Source organism: Amphimedon queenslandica, unplaced genomic scaffold, assembly GCF_000090795.2.
Source record: "Amphimedon queenslandica unplaced genomic scaffold, v1.1 AMPQUscaffold_13372, whole genome shotgun sequence".
Taxonomy (NCBI): domain Eukaryota; kingdom Metazoa; phylum Porifera; class Demospongiae; order Haplosclerida; family Niphatidae; genus Amphimedon; species Amphimedon queenslandica.
The window spans coordinates 174488-197868 of record NW_003546392.1 but is presented as its reverse complement, the minus strand read 5'-3'; the positions used below and the strand labels follow the sequence as shown (position 1 = coordinate 197868).

Genomic DNA, 23381 nt, shown 5'->3' with positions numbered 1-23381 from the left:
ATTATTTTTCACACCTACATAAACCTAGCTTATTAAAATTCTAGCATGCCTACGGTTTGAAATTGACCAATTAGATTGCATCATAGGAGGTAAATATAATTGTTTATTTACCTCTTAGTTATTTACCTTGCGGACAGTGCGGGAGCAAACAGGTTTTTATTATTTACATTAAACTTTTCCGTATACTTCAACCACATGTTACTGTTTTAATTGCAATGAAATCACACATAAAGATTAATAGAGGTAATAAAATTAAAGTTTAGTGATCAAAAAAGTAATAATAACCAAATTAACTAATAATTGTTGAATTATCAAGTCTCCGAACTTTTCTTTGGTGAATTTTCCGGACTAGTTCCTGTATTACTGAGCCTTGAGCGTCTCCTAGCTCTTCGCTGCCGAGAAGATTGAAAACTTTTGTCATTAGTCTTTCCAGAGGTTTGCTCTTCCTCCCACTTGACACCTTTTCTTGACGGTGAGTCCTCAATAGAACTCTTTGGAGATGCTACTGTAGTGTTTCTAGTTTTTGGAGTTGTTTTCTCATCATCAGAACTTTCTGTTAGGTAGGTTTTTCGTTTTGGTTTTTCAAGTTTGTCAGTTTCTTTATCTTCGTCACTGCTAAGGCCCCAATCCCTCTTCTTTCTGATATTATTATCATCACTGAGATCAGAGTCACTGCTTATTTTTAAATGATCTCTTGATGATGATTTTATTGGTTTGATTTCATCTTCATCGCTGCTAATCAAGGCTGCCCTCCAATCAACTTTCTTTCTAACAGGCTCATCAGAATCAAGCCCTTTCCTTTTACTATAGTACTCCTCATCACTTTCCTTGTCGTAAGAATCATCAGCTGCCTTTCTTTTGCTTTTTAATTTTGATAAAAACTCATCTATATCTTCATCATCATCATCATCGTCATCTTTACCAGCAGTAGCAGCTGCAACACTTGTAAACTCCCTTTGTTTCTTTCTTGAATTAATACGTTTCATATATTCATCATCATCACTGCTTTCATCAGAGACATGTACAGCTATGTCTCTTTCAGACAACACTGAGCTGTCTCCACCACTGTCAGCTCTTTTCTTTCTTGTTCTCTTTGGTGAGCTGGACTCCAGCTCATCCACACTGCTGTATTCTTCTCCTTGTCCTGGTTCATCAAGTGCTTCTTGTAATACTTCAATTCTTTTATGAGCCGACTTCAGATCGGATTGACTTGAAGCCAGTTGCGACTGCAATTCATTTATCTCAGTTTCCTATTAATAGAGATGATTATGGTAAAATTCAACATACCGTACAGCTGGTTAATTTTGCGGAGAAAAATTTTGCGAATCCTTAAAAATAACCTGGTTTGCGGATTAAATATTTGCGGTTTTGACAGTTATTGTAGCATTATCTACTGTGGTCATGCATGAATTTCATTATTTTGCGGATTTAAATTTTGCGCTTTAAATAAAATCGCAAACTCGCAAAATTTAATTCCCTGCAAATATTTCCAGCTATACGGTATTTTTTTCAAAAAAATGGCTCCAAAATCATCCCAAATTTTTATTTTCTGATACAATTACAGGTACATTACCATGAGTCTTCTCTTTTTATTTTGTTCTTGCTCCTTCCGTTCACTCTCTTGCTGTTCTTCTCTGGCTTCCCTCAGCTGCTTCTGAAGTCTCTTGATGGCATCAGTACTTTTAGTAGAACTGTCTTCAGCTTTATCAGAATGAACTCTCTCAAGCTGTGCCCTCAAACGAGAAATGGTCGTCTAAAATAAAACAATAAAAAATCAATAAAAATGTCTATTATCATGTACTTCTTGTCTCTTCATTGTTGATCTCTCAAGCTCCAGTTTCTGTTCCAGTTCTCTCACTCGCACTTCAGAGGCTTCAACCTCCTGCTTGTTACTATCAGATTCCAATTCATTTATTTTTTGCTGCAATTTGTTTACCTAAACAACAACAAACAACAACAAACAACAAGAATAAGAGATCTATTTAAAGAGATGTAGCAATTACTTTTGCTTCCATCATCCCCTTGTTGGTTTCATAGTCTTCTATCTGAAACTTGAGTTCAGTGATCTGCTGCTGTAGGTGGCCATTTTGTGTTATATTCTGTCTAAGTTTTTTCGTCAGTTCTTCCATTTCTTCGGCATCCTCTTCAAGCCTTGACTCCAAGTCATCCTTCTCCCTCTGCAACTCACTCAAATGTCCCTCAAGCTAAAAATAGTAACAATAATGACCCTTAGTTCTATATTTAGTAACAGTGTGATACCTCTAGTTTAGACCGAGTCACTTCATCATATTGAGCTGTTAGTTCCTCCATTTCCGCTTGGAGTCTCTTCTGAGCTTTAGCAGCCGAGCTTTCTCTCAGTTCCATTTCTTCTATTTGTGTTTTTAGTCCTCTGATGGCTCCGGCATGATTTCTCGTCTCTCTCTCGTGTTCCAGTTCTTCCTGAGCGTCCTGTAGGAGAGCCTTTAGTTTCTTAACTTGTTTCTTCAGCTTCTTCTCCACTTCAGGATCAATGGTCATCTTTGATTGCATCTCTCCAATCTGTCGCTCAAGATCACGTTTAGCCTGTTCACGATAATTAATAATAATTAACAATACATCATTATTTAAAAGCATCAACAAGATTAAGTAGAATTGCTGCATATTCTTACCTTGAGTACTTGTTGCTTCGACTCATGTTCTTCCTCCAGCTGCTGTTCTATTGTCTTTATCTTCTTGTTCATGGTGGCCTTCAGCTGCTCCATATCTTCCTCCCTCCCCTCAATCTCCTTTTGATGTTGAGTTTTGAGGGAATTCTGTGACAGCTCCAAACGAGACTTAGCCTAACAGCAAAGATAATACCAATAACGACACAACAAATATTAATTTACTTGTTGTAATGAATCAACTTTTATATTCAAATCATCCACTTCGTCCTCCAACTCTTCAACTTTTGATTCCAATTCTCTTTTCATTTTTTTCAAGGAAACAATCTAAAATGAAACATGCAATGGCAGTTATTAATTGACCACACCCACCAATGAATATTAATTACCTCATTATCAGTACTAATGCTTCCTTTCTTCAACAGCTCCGTTTCTATTTCAGTCTTTTCACTTTCAAGTTTCTGATGGTCTTCTTTTAATTTCTATAAAATAATAATAATAATAATAATAATAATAATAATAATAATAATAATAATAATAATAATAAAGATTAATTAATCAATAACTTTACTTTGTATTTTTCTTCTAATAAAGTGAAATCGGCTGATAATAAATTCTTTTCTCTCTCCAATCTCTCCCTGGCTTGTTTCTCATCGCTAGCTCCATCTCTTACTGAATTAATATCAGAATCAAATCTAAAACAAACAAACAAACATTATTATCATTGTTGTTGTTTTTGTTTGTGTCAATTACTTTCTCTGTCTTTTTTCCAATTCTTCGTTCCTGTTCTGCTGTGCCTCAAGCATCAGTTTCAAGTCGTTCAGTTCAGAACTAAATTTGGATCCTTTCTTACGAGCCTGGGACAGGTTCCGCCTCAGGTCCTCAACTTCAGCATCAGAATCAGCAAGCTACAATTAATAATAATAATAACAATAATAATAATAATAACAACAATAATAATAATAATAATAATAATCTCACCTTTTTCTCAAGTACTTTCTTTGCGTGTTGCAGTCGCTCCACCTGGTCTTCATACTCTGTACTTATTCTCTGCCGGAGGGTTTCAAGTTCTCTCTTAGTCTCCCAGTACTTCTCTAGAACAGCTTTTAAACAAACAAACAAACAAACAAATAAATAAATAAATAAATATTGAAAGGATGGGATATGCTATACCTTCAGAGTTATTTTCAGTTTCGTTTTCATCGCCTCCGCCATTTTCACTCTGTTTGATTCTTGCTAATATTGTCAACTCAGCAATTTGTAACTGAAGCTCCTCGTTCCTTTTAATGAGTTCGTCCTCCGTCGACTAATTAATAATAATCATTGTTATTAATATTAATATTATTATTAGTATTACTGTGACGTCCTGATTTTGCTCCTGTAAAGCTCGTCTGTCGATCTGTTCCTGCTCCAATAACTCAGTCACATGCTGAGCCGTCTCCTAATACAAACACAAATACACATCATAATGACACCATGCAGCCTTCAATCCTCTAGCCCCTCCCTCTTTTATTCTGGCCCCTCCCCTTTCTCACCTGTGCCTCAAGCAGCTGCTGTGTTAATACGTTCACTTTTTCCGCTAGTCTTCCTTCTGAGTCTTTGAGGACGTTTCTCTCTTCCTCAATCTTTTCTATTTTCTCTTTAAGAGTTTTAATTTCAGACTATGCATAATAATAACAATAATAATAATATTTATTATTATTATTATAATCATCATTTTTACTTCTTTCTTTTTCACAACTTCTTCAGCTTTCCAAACGGCAAGTAATGGCTTTACCTGCAAACAAAATGCAAACAAATAAACAAATAAATAAACAAATAAATAAACAAATAAACAAATAAACAAACAAACAAACGAGCTCACTTTTTGCAGCAGTTTCCACCAGGACCATTCGTTTATGATCTCGTGTTGGATGATGTTCCTTTGAATGACGTGAGCAGCTGCATGTTGTAGTTCAAGCTTCTCCCTCCTCTTCCTCCCCAGCCACCCGCGACAGTAAGACTGGAACAAAACCATCAGATCATGAGTCTTCTCTTCGACCTGTTTATCCAAAGAACTTAAAACCCCGGCTTTAAAGAATATCTAAAATAATAAAAATAATAATTAATGATGATGATGACGATGATTTGCTAACCTGGCTGAGACCTATTTTATAACTATTCTTATCCAGTTCAAGACCCAGCAGGATATATTCAACTGCATCTTTATCGTTTAATGGAAGATTCGACTTCTCGTCAGGACTAAGGAGCGAAGAGAACTTACGGCAGAAAGAAGGGAACAACTGATGCTCAGGGAAACCTGTGTATTTAATAATATAAAAACAAACAAAAACAACAACAATCATACCTTGTTTGTACATCCTAGCAGCTGGAATTATATCAGCTTGTCTTAATTGAGTCCGAACTAGAGGTACATCAATATGTCCCTGGATGGGTGGAGCCTCTTCGTTATTGATTGATGGGTGGAGTATTGCACCAGGTAAGTGGTAAGATGGCTGACACAGTATACAGATAATGTACCACTGGTTGGTCTTCCTTAAAGTGTCAATGACAAAATCCTAAAATTAATAATACAATAAGGACATCAATATGAATCGGAAAGTTTAATAAAAATTTGGGGTGATTTCGGAGCCATTTTTCAGATTTTTGCCATTTTTTAAAAATGGCCGTAACTTGAAAAATTGAAGTTGGAATCACCTCAAACTTTCTACACAGCATAAGGGCATCAATATGTATTGAAAAATGTAATAAAAATTTGGGGTAATTTCGGAGCCATTTTTTGGAAAAAACCATGGGCTATAGTCTTGGGTATTTTTCAGATTTTTGACGTTTTCTTAAAATGGCCATAACTTGAAAAATTGAAGTCGGAATCACCTCAAACTTTCTACACAGCATAAGGACATCAATATGTATCAAAAAATGTAATAAAAATTTGGGGTGATTTTGGAGCCATTTTTTGGAAAAAACCATGGGCTATAGTCTTGGGTATTTTTCAGATTTTTGACATTTTCTTAAAATGGCCGTAACTTGAAAAATTGAAGTCGGAATCACCTCAAACTTTCTACACAGCATAAGGACATCAATATGTATCAAAAAATGTAATAAAAATTTAGGGTGATTTCAGAGCTATTTTTTGGAAAAAACCATGGGCTATAGTCTTGAGTATTTTTCAAATTTTTGCCATTTTTAAAAAATGGCTGTAACTTGAAAAATTGAAGTCGGAATCATCTCAAACTTTCTACACAGCATAAGGACATCAATATGTATCAGAAAATGCAATAAAAATTTGGGGTGATTTCGGAGCCATTTTTTGGAAAAAACCATGGACTATAGCCTTGGGTATTTTTCAGATTTTTTCCGTTTTCTTAAAATGGCTATAACTTGAAAAATTGAAGTCGGAATCAGCTCAAACTTTCTACACAGCATAAGGACAACCTGTACTACAGTACAGGGTATTTGACCATTAGTACATAATAATTATATTTAACTCACAAGTTGAAATTTAGTTTTCAAGCAAAGAGATGACTTCTTAATACCAGCTGTTGGGTTGCTAAAGCTGGGGTGCCTTGACAAACGAGACGACTGCTGAGGATCCTTATAAGAGGAGGCATGGCCAGTACTAGCCACACCCCTCCCGTGATATAATGAGGCTATTCCAGAGTTCTTAGACTCACTCAAAAGTGACGTAACAACACGAGTGGAGGGGTGTTCCCTAACTTTTAGTCTCCACCCATTAACGTCATACGTGATCGGCTGCGTCCTCTGGCAATGGACTATAGTGAACTGACCTTTGTCAAGATTGACTTTTACTGGTATAACACCTATAAATAATAATAATAATAATAATAATAATAATATCAATTAATATTAATTAATTACCATATTCATCCTCTTCTCCATATATGGTATTAACTTTCTCGAGGAACGTCAGGTCGGAGGAGCTAGGATACATTGACTCTTCCTCCAGTAACCATAGCAACCCCTTCTTGTCGTTCAACTCAAGACCTTGAAATGCCCCACGACGCTAAATAAAATAAAATAAAATAAAATAAAATAATAATATATTAATTAATTAATATACCTGAGGGACGTGTTTATCGATGATGTCTATTACTGATAATGGGGAGAGGACAAATTCTGTAAAGAGCCAGTCGATGTCCTCTTGAAGGTAGCGCTCTTGTTCGGAAGTAAAAACAAAATCATGAAATAACATCTGTAGCCTCTCCTAATAATAATAATAATAATAATAATAATAATAATAATAATAATAATAATAATAATAATAATAATGAAAGCAATTAATAATAATAATAATAATAATAAAATGAAAACAATATTAATAATAATAATAATGATAATAATAATAAATAATAATAATAATAATAATACTAATGTTAACATACCCTTGTGTAGTTCATGCAGAGTTCATCAAAGGAGGATCCTTCACTGGCTCCAGCTGTTTCTCTGTTTTGAAAACCAGGAGTGTCCAGTATGTGTATGAGGTTCTTTCCTTTGGATTTATTAGACGCTTGCAACGATCTATAATAATAATAATAGTTAATTAATAATGGTTAATTGATAATGGTTAATTGATAATGCTTAATTAATCACCTGTTAATTAAATACAATAGTGAATTAACTGCCTGGTCATAGAGTCCCATCACAAACGCATCAAGAGAGTATGAGCGATTGGCTCTAGCAGTCCCCGGGGATATATTGAAGGACCCGATTGACAGGTTTATAGAACTGGTTTCAGATATGCTGGGAGAGGTTGAGAGTGATGATGTCAATGCTGAAGACATTCTAGAGCTTGTTCCCCTTGGAGGGTTGAAGATATCTTTAGCTAATTCTTCATGAGGTACACCCAGCAGAACAGCTGCTCTGGCAGCTGCTCCAGGATTAATGAACCGCTCAGTAGCTCTACCAGTACCTTCAGAAAAGACATATACATATATTAGTGTGTATTAGTGTGTATTAATGTGTATCAGTGTGTATTAATGTGTATTAGTGTGTATTAATGTGTATCAGTGTGTATTAATGTGTATTAGTGTGTATTAATGTGTATCAGTGTGTATTAATGTGTATCAGTGTGTATTAATGTGTATCAGTGTGTATTAATGTGTATTAGTGTGTATTATTATAGTTTTCATTTAGTGGTTAGTGATCAAAATCCCCCTGCAATATACAAAGTTAATGCAGCTGCACACAAGTTAAAAATCAAATCAAAGCCTTTAATATAAAATTAATGGACCACATGAACATGTGCAGTGATATACATGTACATATGCTCTTCATTCTGTACCTTGTTTGACTCCAGCATACCCCAGGTGGTAAATGGCTGCCAGTATTGACCAGAGGCCATAAGCCTCTTCATCGTTGATGTCAAGAATATTCAAACAGTTCAAGATCAGGTCCCACACAATGGCCGCACTCTCAATCTGTTGGGCCTAAGAGAAAGAGGAAGGGAGATTAAAAGGTACAGCAATTGGTCTTCCTTACATCTGAATACGGTTCAATGTACTGGTTTGGTTCCTCAGTCCCTGGGTCAGCATCAAGCAGGAGCTCCCGTCTAGTTATTAATAGTTATTAGCAGTTATTAATAGTAATAAATTACTTTAAATTTTCATCGTTGGTGATTCCAGCGAGAAGCTGATAGAAAATGTTGAAATTTAATTCTCCATCTGGTCTTAAGGATACCCTGCTCTTCTCCAACAGAAAAATCTAAAAAAACAACAACAACAATAATAATAATAACAATAATAATAATAATGATAATAATCATACCCTGGCGGAAGCAGCTGTTAATGATCCAATGGAATCAAATTCGAGTGAATAGAGGACAGAGCAGCGAGTTGCCTGAGGGTTAAGATAAGTACTAGCACTAGTGAAGGCATGCAGTAACAGCTGGACGGCATCTAATTTAGCACCTGCAAGAGAGAGAGAGAGAGGGAAAGATCACACACACTTGCCTAAACAAACAGTAGCTGTTATTCTTACTACTAATGTGTGATCCATCATTGAACCCAACCGTTGCTAAATATCTCAATAAATATCTGGCGTTGAATGTCTTCCCAGAGCCGGAGACACCAGTCAAAAGAATGGACTGATCCTGTTGGTTGTGGACCATGTGGTAATACGCTTGCTGTCCTGAAGCAAAGACGTGAGGAGGCATATCTTCCTTACGACAACCTCTGAACATTTCTATCACCTAATAATAATAATAATAATAATAATAATAATAATAATAACTAATATAACAATAATAATGATGATGATAATAATAATAATAAAATGGCGCACCCTATCGCTATACAGTGAGAGGTGTCTCAAAGGGTTAATAATTATCAAATGGCGTCCAGAGAAGGTATGTATCAGGGATGAACCATATCTCTGTCTTAAAACGTGTAGAACACTTGATTCATTGAGATGAACCAAATCAATGATATCTTCAACACGATCAAGATCAGGCGGATTAACGCGCTCAATATCAGTCTCTTCTACTTGAAGATATTCACCTGTGTTGACCACACGAACGTGGAGACCCTAAAAAAAGTAAACATCATTTGTTGTTGTTGTTGTTGTTGTTGTTTACTTGTGATCTGACGTAGTTAACATGAGCTGATAAGCTGTTCTCTTTGCTATCAGAAAGTTGCACTAGTGAGAAGCCATTTTTATGTATAAGCCAGTGACTGTTGTGAGATAACATACTCCTCTCCGACTGTAACTGACCTTCAGTTTTAGCCTATTAATAATAATAATAATAATAATAATAATAATAATAATAATAATAAACGATAATAATAATAATAATAATAAACGATAATAACGATGATAATAATAATAATAACAATAATATTAACAATAATAACAATAAAAGTATCTATATTAAATTACAGTATACCTACCCACACATACATTGAAATTAGATAGTGCTGATTTAATGATACATGTGTACAGTGTAGCCTCTTTATTGAGGAGCCCACACTACCCCTCCTTAATACATGTACAGTGTAGCCTCTTCATTGAGGAGCCCACACTACCCCTCCTTAATACATGTACAGTGTAGCCTCTTCATTGAGGAGCCCACACTACCCCTCCTTAATACATGTACAGTGTAGCCTCTTTATTGAGGACACCATTGGGCCCACACTACCTGTCCTTAATACATGTACAGTGTAGCCTCTTTATTAAGGACACCATTGGGCCCACACTACCTGTCCTTAATACATGTACAGTGTAGCCTCTTTATTAAGGAGCCCACACTACCTGTCCTTAATACATGTACAGTGTAGCCTCTTTATTGAGGAGCCCACACTACCCCTCCTTAATACAGAGGTGTCCTCATTTCAGAGGTACTTTTGTCTAGGCTTGTACCAATTGGGACATTACAAAATGTCCTCATTTTAAAGGTGTCCTTATTGTAGACGCTACACTCCATTTATTAATAATTACAGTTACCTGAAAGACACTAATGGATTGCCTCCTTTGAGCTGCTTTCTTCCTCAAAGTCCCCGCTCCTAGTTTAATGCTCTTCTTCATCAAGTCAGCATTATACGTACGGGAATCATCAAACACGCCTCTCTCGTTCAACTCAATTAATTCCGGGACTGATGCCACTTTGAAATTAACTTGATCCCCAGACAGCTTTATGAGATCCACCACGCGCTCATGTGGCGAATTAACTACCACCTCCCCATTGACCTCTAGTATCCTGTCACCTGACATCAGCGGACCTATGTAGGATGGGCGTGGCTCCACCAAATGCACTAATATGGTATTATCGGGATTATCTGGATCAGGCTGAAAGGATTTACGAAGGTTGAACCCAAACCCACCAAGTGCAGGGTTCTTTACGGCCAGAACGTCACGTTGTTTAACAGAGCTTGTTCGTAATGGCGGCAGCTCCAGGACAACCCCTTTAAACTCCTTGGCCTGTGACAGAGAGAGGTCAGACATGTCCAGTAGCATCGATAAGTTGTTATCTCTGTACGACTTTGTGGGAGAGACCTGAGAAGAGGAACTATGTCTCTTGTAAGATTCATGAAGAGGAGTCGACGACGAAGACACTGACCTATTGATTGGTCGAGAAAGAGACGAACGGCTTGGAGAGAGAGACTTCTCTGGCGTAGAACCTTTCGAGAGGCTCTCGTATAATTCTTTCTTAGCTTTGACTGAAGTGGAGGAGTCTCTAGTGTGAAGACTGACGCTGCTTGAGGTCTGAGAGGGAAAGGAAGGAGAGGTACTTCCCGTCCGGGCAGTCTGCTGTATGGTTAGCTGCTGCTCGCTGGATGAAGGGGAAGGTATAATGTCATCTCTCGCTCCTTCTAAAGAGCTGGAGGAGAGTGCCCGCTGATGATGTGAGAGGAGGTGGACGTCATAGTCAGCTCCTTTGCTAGAGCCGGGCTTTGGTTTACGGTCTTTCTCTTTCTTCTTCCTAAACCAGCCGGACATTGTGGAGTAGTACTTGGCACTGGTAAATGCGGCAGATCAGTCAGTTCTTTTCACTACAATGCCTCAAAAGAAGGAGAGAACATTAACAATATTCATTGTCTTTACTAAAAGAAAAAAGAATGTACCGCCATAGTTCCTGTGTGGGCGGAGAAAGCCACGCCCATCAAATGCTTATCACGTGATGCACTACAAAACTGCTAAATGTTAGCACTATGTGCTCTCAAATGCCTGTCCATATTTGGTATGTTGTAAAACAGAAAAACTGTTTACCAATTTAACAGCAGCTGCAATACTTGCACATTGCATCACTATCACTTAGCTCACAATTAATGTCATAATATAAAATTAATTGTTTTGATTGTTTTTAATTCAAAAAATAATGATCAGTTTGATTATATTTTTTTGCTAAGCACACGCGAATGACATTCTTCCAATCTTCTGGCAGTAGGGCCATCCAACAGATCCATACAATACTGTAAACAAACAAACAAACAAACAATAATAACAATACAAACAAGACTAAAAACAACAACCTTCATTCTGTTATTCTCTGTCTTCAATAACAATACATCAATAAGAGCTCTTTCCGAGCCCGTCTTTACAGCTGTGTTCTTATCCTTAGTACAAACCAGGAGAGGTCCTATCATGGTCTTAAGGAACTCATCAGAAGGATTCATAACGTTCCCACAACAAGTACAAGCAAACTGACGAACGTCCGAAGATACATTAGTCAGACACTAGAGGGAGAGAGGGAGAGGGAGAGAGGGAGAGGTGGAGGGTTAATGAACACGAACGGTTTTATTTACATCAGTCAGTGCCACAAGAAATGTAGGCGGAGTCTCCTTAAACTGGTTAATAAAACTAGTAATGCAATCCAAACCGGTTATGCAAACAGGCACCTGAGGAATAAAGAAACAAATCAATAAAATATTAAAGTATTCTTACTCTGTCTGAGTTTGCTAGTTGTAGTATAGCTGATTCCATATCATCTTTAAGATCACAATCAATGATCCGATCAGTATCAGTGTCAATGGCTGATTTCAAGGTGATACCTTTCGATTGTAGTACGCCCCAATCACCGATTCCAGTCAAATTAATAACATCATTCTAAATTATTATAATAAAAATGTCCTCTGGATCTCTCCGTTACCTTCATAATATCTACCAGCTGTGCATCAGATAAATACATTAAAATTATCCCAAGGCAATTAGCAGATTTGAATCTGTTCCCCTCATGGACTGTATTCTGCAGCTGGATCAAAGTGTCCTTAATATCTAACTTGTGTTTGTCGCTCATTCTTTTACCAGCTGACTTTAACACACCACAGAGGGCCTATATAGTATATTAATTAATGGGTGTGGTCTTATAACATTAATTAGGTACTTCTAATAATGTATTTCTTAGCGAGGTGTCTTCAGTTTTCTTAATTGAGCTATGAATCTCATTAAAAACGGAATCAACACGAGGTGAGAGTTCAACTAATTCAATGATTCCAGTAACAGCTTGAGATCTCACGGGTTGATTCGGATCAACCAGTGATTTCAAATAGGATGTTTGGAGCTGAGGAATAAATGCTTTGGCAGCTACACCCACCTACTTAATATTCATGAATCAATGACTCATTAAATATTCATTAACCTTCCTAACTAGCTCCACTAAAGTTTCCAACACTGAGACTTTAACATTCCCGCCATATCTATCACCAAGGACTCGTATTAACGGACCTGCTATTGCCATGACAACTCGTCCAGAAGTGAGCGTTGCCGTTGACGACATGCGAATAACAAGAATAAGGCAATGGGCACTTTCCTCCTTGTTGTCATGGTTACCCGAGACCAAGCCTTCTTTTAGAATGGTGAGTATTGGCCCAATCCCCTGAGACAAGTGATTAATATAATCAATTAATTAATTATTACTTTTAATTTAAATCCGTTTAATTCATCAACTTCGTTATCTTTAATTATTGACTGACATGTTTTTAACCCTTTCTGAACATTAGAGATGTAACTAGGCAACTGCTTGACTGGAATGACCTAAAAATTAATAATAAAATTGTATTAACAGTGCCAGAGAGACTGAAAAAATCTATAAAAGTAAGAAACATTAGTGTAAATACATGTATATGCAACAGAAAATGTAATAAAAATGGAGAATTCTCTCCTAATCATTTTTGACAAAATTTGGCCCGAGACCATGTACTATAGTACAGGGATTTTTACACAGTTTTGGAGCAACTTTAAAAATTCGTAAAAAATCCAATTTTAATTGGAATTAGTTCAAACTTTCTAAACAACATAAGTACATGTATATGCATCAGAAAATGCAATAAAAATGGAGAATTCTCTCCTAATCATTTTTGACAAAATTTGGTCCGAGACCATGTACTATAGTACAGGGACTTTTGTCCGATTTTGGAGCAAATTAAAAAATTCGTAAAAAATCCAATTTTAATCGGAATCAGTTCAAACTTGCTACACAACATAAGTACATGTATATGCATCAGAAAATGCAATAAAAATGGAGAATTCTCTCCTAATCATTTTTGACAAAATTTGGTCCGAGACCATGTACTATAGTACAGGGACTTTTGTCCGATTTTGGAGCAAATTAAAAAATTCGTAAAAAATCCAATTTTAATCGGAATCAGTTCAAACTTGCTACACAACATAAGTACATGTATATGCATCAGAAAATGCAATAAAAATGGAGAATTCTCTCCTAATCATTTTTGACAAAATTTGGCCCGAAACCATGTACTATAGTACAGGGACTTTTGTCCGATTTTGGAGCAAATTTAAAAATTCGTAAAAAATCCAATTTTAATCGGAATCAGTTCAAACTTGCTACACAACATAAGTACATGTATATGTATCAGAAAATGCAATAAAAATGGAGAATTCTCTCCTAATCATTTTTGACAAAATTTGGCCCGAAACCATGTACTATAGTACAGGGACTTTTGTCCGATTTTGGAACAAATTAAAAAATTCGTAAAAAATCCAATTTTGATTGGAATCAGTTCAAAATTGCTACACAACATAAGTACATGTATATGTATCAGTTGGTAAATTATTTGCTCCACACAACAAATGAGCATTACCTTTGTCACAATGGCCTCTAGAGTAAGCCACGCCCACTCACAAACAGCATCATTATTATCTGCTAATGCTTCAATTGAATATATTAATAATTGAGGGGTGTGGTCTTTAAGATCTGCCTTTGTCTCAGAACAAAATGACCTAAGTAACATTAGTGACGCTACTCTCTTCCCATGACTGGACTTCCTCCCTATTAATAACTCATCAATTAATAAAGACACTCCAGGCTCCTCTGTAATACTGAGCACCACATCAACAGCATAAGGTAAATTATCATCAACCTAAGATAAATAAATAAATAAATGAATGACAGATAGTTTAATACTAACAAAGTCCACTTTTAATTGTGTTTACCAATTTTAGTGAGTGATCTTAATTAAGTTTATTTAAGTTAAAGTTCACTATTCTGTTATTGAACACAATTAAAAGTAAACCTCAGACATGCTTTAAAAACCCACCTGGTCTTTCTTCTGTAGTGCTGTTACAATAGCTTGTATCACTTTATTAAGATACTTATAAATGGAGTGTCCAGCAACAGATGAGAGAAGAGAGAGAGCTTTCATGTTAACAGGTTGGTGGGTCAGTTTTGGTATTATCATTGGTAGAACAACGTTGCTCTTTACAGCCATTACCTGCTGGAGGGCGTCCAAAATAATCTCTCTTTTACCTTCCTCTGCTTTACCCAGCTGGTCCAGTAAAGGGCCCAGTATTGGCTCCAGGATACTGTTACCTAGCAACAGAAGTGACGTTAAGAAAGTTCCTTGGGATTATCTAATATGTCCCGAAATGAACTACAGTTAGACCTGTCTATTCCGGACACCTTGGTACCCAAAAATACTGTCCTGATTATGAACCTGTCCTTATTTCAGAGGTTCATTAATACACATTACTATTGTATTGGGACTGATACTACCTGTCCTGACTATAGAGGGGTCCATAACAGCAGGTTATACTGTATAACACTAGTATACAATGAATACTTACCTACTGCTGAGTGTAAACTTTCAAAAGTCTTAGCAGCTGCACCTCTGACATCACTCTCCTTGTCACAGAGGGCAGACCGTACCATTGGAATGAGAGAAGATGAGTACATGTTCATGTACTCTCTGCTCGTCTCTAGGATAATCTGTGACAATCCAAAGCAGACACCTTCTCTCTCTTGAGCTATGTTTGACTTCAGTCCTCTCTCCAACATTGGGAACAGCTCGGGTAAGATCCTCTCTCCAAGCTTACGTACTAAATCACCTAAAGTCTGACCAGCAACCTGCCTCTTGTCGTAGACAGGGCTTGCAAGGCAGGACAATAATATGTTGATTAAAGTTGGTAGTATCTCGCGGAGTGTCTTAGCAGTGTTGGTGACTATGAGCTTCCACACATGAAGAGAATGCTGTCTCACTAGTAGTGCCACGTCAGACCTAAATAAATAAATAAACAAACAAACAAACAAACAAATAAATAAATAAACAAATAAATAAATAAATAAATACAGACCCACCTGCCCATGTATAATCCTGCCAGTACTTTATTTCTCTTATCTTCTCCGAGGGCTGACACTATTGACTGAGTTGCTTCTTCACTAGCAAAATTATCATCTTCAGAACTCTCAGTAGACATTTTCCCACTTTGACCAGAAATACAGAAGAGAAGGTCACCAAGCAGCTGAACGCTGGAACAACGGATACGCCAGTTGTCATCCAGTAGACCTAACATGGACCATAATGCAGTCAGTAACAATAGACCATACACTGTACCTTTCTCTAACTGAGGGAGGAAGAGATCCACTGACTGTTCAGCATAATTATTAATAATAGTTTGACCAGACAGCAACGAGGTATCTCTGACATATTCAGACTCATCGGCAAGCCCCTATTAATTAATTATTAATGAATTAGTTATTAATTAATGTTATCCTCTACCTTTAGAATTGGTGGTAATATTTTATCAATAAAAGGTAAGAAGTCTTTCCCGAATAATTGCGGCAAGTAAATGAAGAGCATTAAGAACCCATCCCTTGAGTTCGTAGACGAGTGAGGGTCTTGAGCCGACTGAATGAACCTTGGCATGAACTGATGCAATTGCTCCACCCCCTAATGGGCGTGGTCAAGCATAATAATTAACATATAATTAATTACTTGTGATTTAAGGAGATGAGCAATTCCCTGAGCAGCTCCAGATCTGTCTACTGGAGTATCATCACTTTGCAGTGTTTTGAATAGCCATGCCCACAGGTCTTTCAAGGCATCAGAACCAACACCACTAGCCATGGACCCTAGAGCTTCAGCTGATGTACTACGAACCTCAGGCAACTATAATAATAATGAATTAAAATTTTTGATTAATATGTTAACATTACACTACAAACAGGACTTACTGGATCAGTCAGACTTTGTTTGATACCAGGGACTAACTCCTTAACGTAAGGAGAGAGGTCCTTTGAATCCGTTACCCCGTACAGCAGTGCTATTAGCTTAGCAGCTGCTTTCTTGCTCTCGGCAGATCTCAGTTCCAGTCCTCGTCTAATGGTGGGTACAATGAGGGCTAAAGAGGGAGGATCAACTTTGTGTTCAAATTCAGTGAGAAGGAGGGACTGGAGACAAGGCTGTGTCTTTACTGACGGATTGGTCAGTGCCTCAAGTAATAGAGGAATCAATGGCTTTATCTCAGGGCTCTTAATAACGGAGCCAATCTGTTTCAAAGCCTCGGTACCTGCCAGCTGGACTTTACTATGCGAGTCAGCAAGAACTTCCATTATTTTCGGTACTATCGATGGGAGACAAGCTGACAGCTGCTTAGGAGCACAATAGGCCATTGTACCAAGCAACTCAACGGATCCAGCCTTAGTCCTCCAGCTGTCTTGCTGAAGTGCGTTTAAAAGAGCCGGTAATATCAGGGTCATACCATGTCCACTTAAATTAGACATTATTGTCCTTGCAGCCAGTTGAGCTGCTTCTCTGACATACTTGTTCCCATCACCAAAGGCTAATAATAAATCCGGTAAAAGATGGACGACATATGGCTCGTAGAGTTTCCCTAACATGTCACAAAAAGCCTCAAAAGCAAAAAGGCCTCCCTCCCTCTCCTTGTAATCCTTCTTGTTGGTGAGTGCCGACTGGAGCCGAGGAGTTACATTGTACTTCTTTAACGAAGGAATCCCAAGACCTTTCACAATACCAGCCAGACCATAGGCTGCTCCTCTTCTCTGACTGTAAACTGGTGAAGTGAATAACTAAAAATCATAATAAACAAATAAATAAATATGTTATTAATTATACTTTATTTAATAAACTGTCAATAGTCTCCTGAGCCTCATCTTTCATTACAACAAACAGCGGAACTAGACACTCAGCAATAGACACTTGAACCTAAAGTAATTAATAATAATTAATTAATTATTAATTAATAATAATTAATTAATTATTAATTAGCTTACAGTTTGTGATGGAGTATCCAGATTAGTCAATAAAAGCTGAACAACAGTGCGAACCTAAAAATTATAAATGGGCAATCAGTTAAATTATAATAAGGCACAGGTACTTTAGGATCGCCTTTGTCCATGTGTTTAGCCAGTGATCCCATTAACACAACTATTGATTGACGAGTGATATCACTTGATTTGGAATCATCTAATCTACTTAAACACGTCTCAAAATGATTCATCAGGTCAGCCGACAAGCCCTAATTAATAACAATTAATTAATCGATTGATAATGAATATTAATTACCTCTCCGTGTACAGATATTGCTGACAGTGCAGTTTCCTTCATGTTCTCCCTCACCTCTTCATTAGCGTCACTCAGTCCGAGCGGAATTATAAATAGTAACATTGTCATGCACTGGTCACGTGACTGATGGGCAGGGAATTCCGCTAAGCACTTGGCCACACCCACTCTACCCTCCCAGGGGTCCTTATAATCAATGGATAGGGTCCGACCAAACTTGTCTGCAGTTGGAACAGGTGGCTAAAAAGGAGCTTTACTAATTCATTATTTTATTATTAAATATGACATACTTTTATTTTTGACTTGTATATTATTACGAGTTTATTGTACAAGAAATCAATTTCATTTTTATTCTCTTCTAGCCATTGGCCCAGGGCTTGAGCCGTTGCCGGGAGGAGCTTATGGTAACTAGGGGGCGGGTCAGTGACTAGCGAGAACAGAGGACTGAGGATATCTTTAGAACCTTTTGAAAAACCAAACCTTTGCCATAACCTAAAAACATAAAGACATCATATGCATGTACCTTGTGTAGAAAGTTTAAGCTGATTCAATCAAAAATTGAATGTTTTTAACAAATTTTAAAATTACCCAAAAGCCCCACAATATTAATAAGCACGTACTTTGTTGCCAGCTGGTTATTGTCAGGAATGACGTCATGGCAACACACTAATAAAGATGCCTGGAGGTTTCCTGAAATATTATCACTGCTAATTATTTTATTATACAATAACTCGAGTCCATGTAATGAGGTCTGTCTCAACAGATCTTCATTTGACTGCAATCCATCAACTAGTACATTAATGACATCATTGGACACACCCCCTCCATCTCCGCCTTCATTTATAATATTAATTAAAGATTTAAAACCATCTATGGCTAATTTCTAAAAGTAATGGAAGGTAAAATTAAAAAATATATTACATTTACTTTAGACTTTATGCTACGAAGAGGCGTGGCTCTAGAAGCAATAACCACACCCATTAATCTAAGAAAATCGGCTACAGGAAAAATATCAGAATGAGCCTAAAAAAATAAATAAAAACAACAACAAGGTCACATGACCTACTTGTTTACAAGTATTTGATAAACAAAGAAGTGATACTGAAACTGATTCTGAAACCAGTTCAACTTGAGTCTCCAGAATACACTTAAATAACGGAAAGGAGTAACACCATATGGTATCGTTGACCACACCCATTCGATCCTTAGGTAGTAGACCAATTAACGTATTGATATTACTTGTTATGGGAGGAGCCCCCCAGGTACGAGGGGGAGATAATTTTGGTGCTTCTAATCTTAACGTAGTCCACAGAAATAAAAGAGCTAAACAATAAAATTTTTAAAAATATATATTAATAAAAAACAAGACAAATGTAAAACATAAATGGGGTGAACCTAAGCAATTTGTACAAGTTTTTAGACAACAGTACAGTAATTATGCTGACTTTTAGTTGCAAGAAGCTGAAGACTAGCGTCAGTTTGATACAGTAAGTACAAAGTACCTTAAGCTCGCCCCACACAACAGACATACTGTACCTGTTCTATCATCATTGAATATGACAAGACAGATATTTTTCAACATGTCAACACAAATCTTCTGAGCCAGCATAGACTTGATCCCGTTTAAAATCGGTGTCAATAAAAGATGAAAATACGGCAAGGCCACGCCTCCTAATTGAAGGAGGGACCGAAAGAGAGACCAAATTAAATCAAGTTCTGTCTTAAGTGCGTTAACTGATTTCCGTATCTTTGATTCCAAATCAAGCTCATTCTCAATCCTCTCTCGCTGAGACTGTGTTAAAGATGATACAGCAATCAATTCCTTGATACTCTTATCTCGTAAGGCTCTTAGTTTCAGTTCTGAGGACGTCTTTAGGTCCCAGACGTGGTCCTCGTGAGAATAAGCCTTGTTGCTCCGTTGGACATTTGACATTGAACTCTGGCCAATCAGATTCTCGTGTAACCTACAAGAATTAATAATATCACTTCACCAATAAAGTAGACCTTACAATTTTGTCAATTCTTTATTGTAAAGTTCATCCTCTGAAGTTTCTGATATTTCCATGTCACTCAAACTGACCCTCATAATCTCCTCCTTGCCCAACCCCTTTACAATCACATTAACTATCGCTAGTATAACTTCATTGCCATATATAGCAATGAGAGATTGGAGCCCGTTCTTTGTAGAGAAGGAGGGACTGTTGACATTCTCATGGAGTTGAGAGGAGAGAGGTTGGAGGAGAGAAGACATTGAAGGAATATTCAACCTTTTATAGAGGAGGAGCCATGGCCCATAGCGACATAAAGAAACTAGAGAGGTACAGATATTATTATTATTATTATTATTAACTGAATTACAGTTCTTTTACCAAGTGATGAATGGTGTGCAATTAGAAATGATTTCTCAATAAATTTGATTTTATTATCATCTGTGGTTACCACGGCAACTGTCAGCAGGAGCTTCAATATCAAGTTAACAATTCGATCAGTTTTCATGTCCTCCTAATAATACACCACCAATGAAAGGTACTGCATCAACCATACTGACCTGGTCAATGGTGGACTCCAGCAATTCTATTATGGTAAAGACGATGTCTTCAGATATGAGAACTGAATCTTTTAAATTATTCATAGCCTGCGACTGTACGGACCAGCTGGAACCAGTTAATGAAATATGGACCAAACTGTAGACCCAATCACTAGTAATGGAACAATGAGGGGATCTGATTGGTCAGTGATCATGTGACTAACTTTATTGATGATATCACTAGACCAGGTAATGGTGTCACTAAAATGAACCTTGATATATTAATGATATTAATAACAGCTGTAATTAATCAAACATAGAATATAATAAATAAATAGAATGTATTTGCTGTACTTTGCTGATCGGCAGCTGAAAGAAACTTCGAATTTACAAAACAATCAGAATCCAATAATGGAGACAACTTGGAAAGACACAAGGAAACTTAATAATGATTAGAAATAATTAGCAATCAATTAATTAATTTAATTACGAGAATCATTATCAGCAGCACGTGACATGAGTAACCATGACAACGTCACGCCCTCCTCCAGCACAGGATTCTGGACTCCAGCAGTTTTAACTCTTCCAATTCCCTAAATGTATTGCCATAGCAACAGGTAACGTAATAATACTAACTTGTTGAATGACATTCAGAAAGTCGTTAATTAATTTATTTTCTCCTAGTGGGCGGAGCCATTAAACACATGTACATGTATTACGATACCTTTACAGAGTTCATCAACACACTGCCAATAGCATAATCTCATTAGAGGAGGTGTGGCTTTTGAACTTAAAGCCGACTATGACAATATAAACATTATTATTTATTATTATTATTATTATTAATTACCTTTAAATGAGATATTAAATTATTTGGAACATTTTTAAAAGACGAGCAAAACAAAGAAATTGTTCTGACAATATGCAGCTGTGTACCGGAATGAGCTGTGAGTGAACAAAGGGTTAAAAATACAGGAAACTAAAGGGTTAAAATAAACACCTTCCTGCTTGAGGTAGAGCAGAAGAGACTCCACAATAACGTTGGAGAGTGAGTCCATCCCTTGAGCTGCTAATGGACACTCTCTAAATACCTTGATACCTAATATCCTCCATAAAATGACATGCGACCAATCAAATGGAGGGATTACTTTCAAGCACGTTCTGTCTGTGATCAGTGTTAGAGAGTTTTCCGGAGGGTCCTGAACACATTTAATATTGAATAATTATCAGACCCCCTGTGTGTGAATGCACATGTACCTTTTCCATACAAGATATTCAATAAGTAATTAGTTAGCTCAATACAAGAACCGGCATCAGAACAATTATTAATCAATCTTTTAATGAATACAACAGCAGCTGTTCTGGTACTGGCATTAGCCGAATATAACTGACCTTTTAAATTAATAAATAATAATAATAATAATATTTAATGATTTTTACTTGACATGTTCTTAATGTATTCCATTGCGTAGCGACTGAAATCCAAATCAACATTAACAAATAGACAACTTACAGCTGGAAATAAAAAATATGTACCTCATTAATATTCGTGCACGCATGGAGACAGACAGACATACCTCTTATCAATTCATCTGGATTCCTTAATAAACATTTATAACTAGCTGAGAATATTGATTCAGAAAACTTGGAATGACTAATCTCATTCAACACGTGAGTACAACAGATCTAAACATAAAGGATATCGCCATTACCATGGCAACTAAATAATTACCACTAGTTGCTCCGGAATGACAACACGACAATTAAAAATACTTTTACTATAAAACCCAATCACTTCATCCTGTCAACAGTAGTTACACATTATTAAAATTATATCATTATTATTATTGTTACCTTTTTTGCTGACAGCTGCTCTTTCGTCTTTCCATTTTCAATACAAAACTTACAAATTATATTCAAAAGTGGTAGGTAGTAAAAAGTGGGTGTGGCTTCCAATAATATATGTAAAATACTCAACAATTTGTCTTTGTCCTTTGTTAATAACTTGATGTATTTGTTAATTAACTTGGAGTTCGAACTCAAATACAGGCAGCAGAGGAAGTTAGACTGTGCATTAATTAGAGTACCCGAAACGTTACACAAAGCACACCATTTCAAACCAATAAAAGCACATTTACTCATTGATACCCTGTAGTGTAATTAATTAATTATATTATTATTACATTGTCATTTTTACCGATTACAATCTTTAAATGTTTTTGATATTTTTAATAAAATTTCCACCAATTTTTCATTATTACTTCTACCTAAATTAATAATAATAATAATAATAATATTAATGATGATAATAAACCTACTATTACAGAGCTCTCTCAATATTTCCTGCACTAGTATCATTGAAGGAGCATCTCTACAAATAATGAAGAACAGAATAGCCACACCCCTTTACCTGTACAGATAAAGTGTATCGGTCAATTTATAAAGCAATTCTGGGTTGCTACTCTTGGCTGTATCAAATAAAAAATTTAAAAAATAAAAATAAAATAGATTACATTATACCTTTGCTACTTTTAACTGACTCGAGAAGTTCTTCTAACCTCTTGATTCTTCTCTTTAACACTCCTTTTCCTGTCTCCATTATCAAGCCTTACCTGCAAAATCTATCATATCAACATTAAAGAAAAATACTGAACTTACCTTACCACGTGGCACATTTTCTACTCACGTGATTCAAAAGTCACCTGACCTAGTACCTTACCTAGTACCTTACACCCACATTTACGTCATATTACGTATGCTAATTTTTTTTAGAGGTGTGGCTGATGCATTAGAAAGTCTATTAAACTAGGGCTTCTGTTTATCATCATTTTGCCCTCTTGCATCACTCTTAATTTATACTTAAATTTATGTTATAATAATAATAATAATAAAAAAGATAGCAAAAGTATCAATAACAATAATAATTTATAACAACAATAAAGA

General features: G+C 36.4%; 2 protein-coding genes across 4 annotated transcripts; both read right to left on the bottom strand.

Moving 5' to 3' along the window:
• Positions 1 to 198: 198 nt before the first annotated feature.
• Positions 199 to 11246, bottom strand: LOC100640961 (unconventional myosin-XVIIIa). The gene is made up of 31 exons (XM_019997449.1): positions 10101 to 11246; positions 9235 to 9384; positions 8943 to 9185; positions 8640 to 8850; positions 8427 to 8569; positions 8257 to 8363; positions 8142 to 8211; positions 7945 to 8089; positions 7254 to 7572; positions 7046 to 7181; positions 6724 to 6867; positions 6522 to 6666; positions 6135 to 6463; positions 4990 to 5200; positions 4778 to 4941; positions 4507 to 4725; positions 4366 to 4419; positions 4178 to 4303; positions 4000 to 4083; positions 3816 to 3948; positions 3624 to 3745; positions 3396 to 3550; positions 3214 to 3337; positions 3032 to 3124; positions 2868 to 2969; positions 2649 to 2819; positions 2260 to 2562; positions 2004 to 2204; positions 1802 to 1936; positions 1574 to 1753; positions 199 to 1250 (listed from the first exon to the last, which is right to left on the bottom strand). The coding sequence occupies exons 1-31, from the start codon at positions 11091 to 11093 to the stop codon at positions 312 to 314; spliced, it is 6651 nt and encodes a 2216-aa protein (XP_019853008.1). The 5' UTR covers positions 11094 to 11246; the 3' UTR covers positions 199 to 311.
• An 84-nt stretch (positions 11247 to 11330) lies between these two features.
• On the bottom strand, positions 11331 to 23118 carry LOC100640837 (eIF-2-alpha kinase activator GCN1). Of its 3 annotated transcripts, none has more exons than XM_019997446.1 (46): positions 23097 to 23118; positions 22959 to 23050; positions 22849 to 22912; positions 22757 to 22809; positions 22636 to 22705; positions 22293 to 22587; positions 22171 to 22239; positions 22016 to 22124; positions 21879 to 21953; positions 21696 to 21830; positions 21587 to 21637; positions 21439 to 21537; positions 21289 to 21383; positions 21163 to 21238; positions 21075 to 21118; positions 20929 to 21031; positions 20793 to 20879; positions 20663 to 20738; positions 20460 to 20610; positions 20281 to 20413; positions 19921 to 20221; positions 19448 to 19875; positions 18978 to 19234; positions 18839 to 18934; positions 18532 to 18794; positions 18202 to 18403; positions 17915 to 18151; positions 17727 to 17867; positions 17623 to 17676; positions 17465 to 17554; positions 16564 to 17418; positions 16325 to 16498; positions 16109 to 16279; positions 15944 to 16058; positions 15688 to 15895; positions 15177 to 15607; positions 14651 to 14922; positions 14195 to 14473; positions 13011 to 13127; positions 12733 to 12969; positions 12478 to 12687; positions 12244 to 12426; positions 12039 to 12200; positions 11900 to 11992; positions 11627 to 11830; positions 11331 to 11566 (listed from the first exon to the last, which is right to left on the bottom strand). In XM_019997446.1, the coding sequence occupies exons 2-46, from the start codon at positions 23035 to 23037 to the stop codon at positions 11486 to 11488; spliced, it is 7725 nt and encodes a 2574-aa protein (XP_019853005.1). In that variant the 5' UTR covers positions 23038 to 23050; positions 23097 to 23118; the 3' UTR covers positions 11331 to 11485. The 3 variants fall into 3 exon arrangements, with proteins under 3 accessions (XP_019853005.1, XP_019853006.1, XP_019853007.1); XM_019997447.1 differs by having other exon boundaries at positions 22849 to 22906; XM_019997448.1 differs by having other exon boundaries at positions 22849 to 22913; positions 22969 to 23050.
• Between the last annotated feature and the right edge of the window lie 263 nt (positions 23119 to 23381).